This window comes from Alligator sinensis, unplaced genomic scaffold, assembly GCF_000455745.1.
Source record: "Alligator sinensis unplaced genomic scaffold, ASM45574v1 scaffold1317_1, whole genome shotgun sequence".
NCBI classification, from domain to species: domain Eukaryota; kingdom Metazoa; phylum Chordata; order Crocodylia; family Alligatoridae; genus Alligator; species Alligator sinensis.
This window is the reverse complement of record NW_005842766.1, coordinates 588,356-591,738: the sequence shown is the minus strand read 5'-3', so window position 1 is coordinate 591,738 and position 3,383 is coordinate 588,356. Positions and strand designations below refer to the sequence as shown.

Genomic DNA, 3,383 nt, shown 5'->3' with positions numbered 1-3,383 from the left:
CAGGAATGCTTCCCCTTCTGGCTTCCCCAAATTCACCTCCCTATTCAAGGCTTCTAGCGGCATTCTTCACCCTAAACAAGAGCTTTTTTACCCTAGTCTGCTTTGCCTGGGGTCTTTCAACTCCGCTACACAAGCAATACCTCCAGCTCCAAGATCAACTATAGGTGACTCGATCCCATCATATTACTCCACTTACAAAGACATCAACGTCAGCCCCAGCAGAGTCCCATTAACCATGATCCATCAGTTACTTACTAGTAAGTGCTTCCTGAACTACTGTTGATCATAACTTCCTACTATTAATCTGCAAGCCAGTTCTGCCTCTCTACCCTAGGTTGGTCTCTTCTGGCTTTTTGAAGACTGCATTCCCCATCTAGTCTCTTGGAACATGACAATCTTATAAGGTCCCTTTCAGCCCCTAACATCTATGAATCTATGAAAGTGCAAGGAGCACCACTTGTTTTTGTGCGCTGTAAGACTGTGCTACCTAGTGCTCATTAAGCTAATTACAGAGACAGACAGGTAACAAGACTGTTCAAAACAAATCCTAAGAGGCCATGTATCTTTTTAGAGCTACTCCTTGAAAACAAGGCAAGTGTGAGAAAGCAGTATGAAGTTGGATCCAGCAACCACATTAAGTTGATTATAAGGGGAAAATTACCTCCTCCCTTCCTCTTCTGGGAGTTAGAGAATACCTTAAAGAGGCAGATTCTGGTTCTATTACCAGTTTCTTAACATCCAGTTGACACCTACAGGGTTTCCCTAACAAAACCATTACTTAGCAGATAGCAAATTTATTCCATCCAACTCCAGGGCAAGGCAACTAGCATCTACTTTTAGAAATGTTTTGGAGAAGACAGGCCAGAGATGTAAACAGACATAAGATGGAAATAAGTAGAGATGTCTGTGAACACAGAGAGAAAATAAGACCTAGGGAGGAGGAATAATAATTAGGATGGAAGAGAGATGAGAACGACAGAATAACCATAGTCCTAAGCCAGTTTCTTGGCTCCCACCAGAAGTTTCTTCATACTTTAGGAAACAGCCAGGCCACCTGAAACAAGAGAAGCAGTTTTAGATAACTATGGAACATACCTTCTTTTCAAAATCCAGGCCCCTCTCTCTAGGCCCTTGATGGAGCAGATACTTGCCACTACAGTGATAGTAGAATGAACCTGGTTTTAGTGTAAGAGGCAGAGACAGTTCTGCAGTTATAAATTTGTTGCAATAGAGGAGAGAGAGAGATTCTAAAAAAATGGCACTGTAACCCTGGGCCTGCTTAAGAAACCACAGACAAAAAGAAGACATTTAAAATAATCAAAAAAAGCTGAGATTAATTCACCCTGACTAACCACAAAGAACGGTTTTAATGTGTTACAAAATACTTTTGTGGGTAAATAAATAAATACATTCACTCAACACATGATTGACCGGTGGGATCACTCAGCAGGCAATGCAGATGATTGTTCCTGCTTTGGGAGAGAACAGAAAGAGAGATTTGAGACAGGGATCAGATTTCTTCAGATAAGCAGGACTAAAGAGGGTACAGTGAACAATCCATCATGGGAACAGAGGGACAATTCCAGAGAGACTAAGTGGCCCATCCAGACAATCCAGTAAAGAGCCTGAAAACAGAATGGGGATTATGAACCAGGGGCATCTGAGCTACTGGAGCAGCACTTGCTTACAGCTACTGTACCTCACAGAAAACAACCTATAAAGAAGTAAGTGAAAGGGAATCAGAGGACATCACATTCCCCATTCCAGAATACAAGGGGTTAATTCTAATGAAGGCTCTATTTCAGACTATCCTTGGGCTAACAATCCAATCACATCATCAGACTGGTAAGAAAAGAAACTCCCCTGCAAACTCTCAAAAGTGAAGACAAAAATGAAAACCAGGAAATTCTCTGTTAGCCAATCTTAATTCTGTCCTCATATTTCCTGCTCACCTTTTGTGTATGGACCAGGTAGTGTAACCTGCTCTCCATGGCTACATCAAAGGGGTGAAGATTCAGCCCATGAGACTAAAGAGGAAAGCAAAGTTGCCAGGGCTGCTACTGCCCATGTACATAGATTAAGCATCAAATGCTCTTATCAGGGTAATGGAATAAGAAGAGTCTTCGCCTAGATCAGGAAGACAAATAATTTCCAAATAGGTAGACAGTCTAAAGCTTGAGCATGGTTCAAGAACAACTACAATGGATATAACTACACAACAAAATGGAAGTGTTATAAATGGCTTGAACATAATCTACTCATTCAGACCACTGTTCTGAGCCTGCAACCGGACAACACTGGGTGCCTCTGCATGTGGAGTAATACGTTATTGTTACTGTGCATTAAGTTTAGTACCTGAAATATGAAGTACTAACTACATGCACAGTAACCTTTGCTATTGCGCAGTAGAATCGGTGCACGGTCTTTTCATGATGCTTAATATGCAGCAGACTAATACTATTGCACATTAGCGCAGCTTTTGCCATGATGTGCTAATGCGCAGTAGAATTAGTCTACTGCTCATTATCTTGTGTAGACGTGCCCACTGCGTATGGAATTAGAAACTTCTAAGGCAGCTGAGTGACAATCACACGAGGGCCCTGTCAAGTAGCAAAGCGTCAGAAACGTAACAGGTACTATTAAACCAAGGTAGGCCTCGCCACTTACAAAGCCAGAGAAAGCTGATACAGAGCTGCTGAGAGTAAGATGAACCAAGGGTTTAACACTCTTCTTTCTTTCACTATTTATTTTAACTTTCAAACTGAGCTAAGAAATCTAATGAGGCTTGAAATATAGAAAACAGTACCTGCAGCTCAGCATTTCAAAGCTTCTTGCCCCGTCTCTCCTCCCCACCCCCAACAGCCCTCCGAGATCCAGGCTGGCAGCCTGCGAGGGGGGCTCCTGTAATTTGATTTGAATGAAAGTAAATGGCTCGTCACGTAAACACATTGACCAAACTTGCCACGGGACCTGGCCAGTGAGGTTTTCTGCCACGTGCAGCAGGATGGTCGGACACACAAGATGTTCCCCATGGAGGCCCGTGCTGGCATGCTGACGCCCAGGGATGAAGTGCTGCAAGCTGGGCAGGGGCCTTGGAGGGCTGAGCCTCTGAAACGAGGGCAACAGAGAGCCTCCTGGGGGCTGCGTTCTGGCCACATCAATAATGGGGCAGTGCAAGTCAAAAATGCCAAGTGCTCCTTAACCTGCGTGACTGGGTCCAGAGAAGGGAATCAGACCCCTGCCCAGGGTGGCTGCTCTCAGCCAGCGACTGTTTGGGCAAGGCCTAGTTGCGGGACTGGCCTGGGAGCCAGACCGGGCCGGACCACAGTTTACAGAGGGACCCGCAACCTCCCGGGGAGCACGTTTAGGCTGCTGGACCCGGG

The 3,383-nt window shown here is 44.7% G+C and overlaps 1 protein-coding gene across 1 annotated transcript in view; it reads right to left on the bottom strand.

Moving 5' to 3' along the window:
• Window positions 1–237, bottom strand: part of EDC4 (enhancer of mRNA decapping 4) — a 62,597-nt gene extending 62,360 nt beyond the window's left edge. The window contains exon 1 of the mRNA XM_006034733.3: window positions 197–237. Within this exon, the coding sequence (XP_006034795.1) occupies window positions 197–237 (41 nt within the window). The remainder of the gene's footprint in view (window positions 1–196) is intronic.
• Window positions 238–3,383: the final 3,146 nt, after the last annotated feature.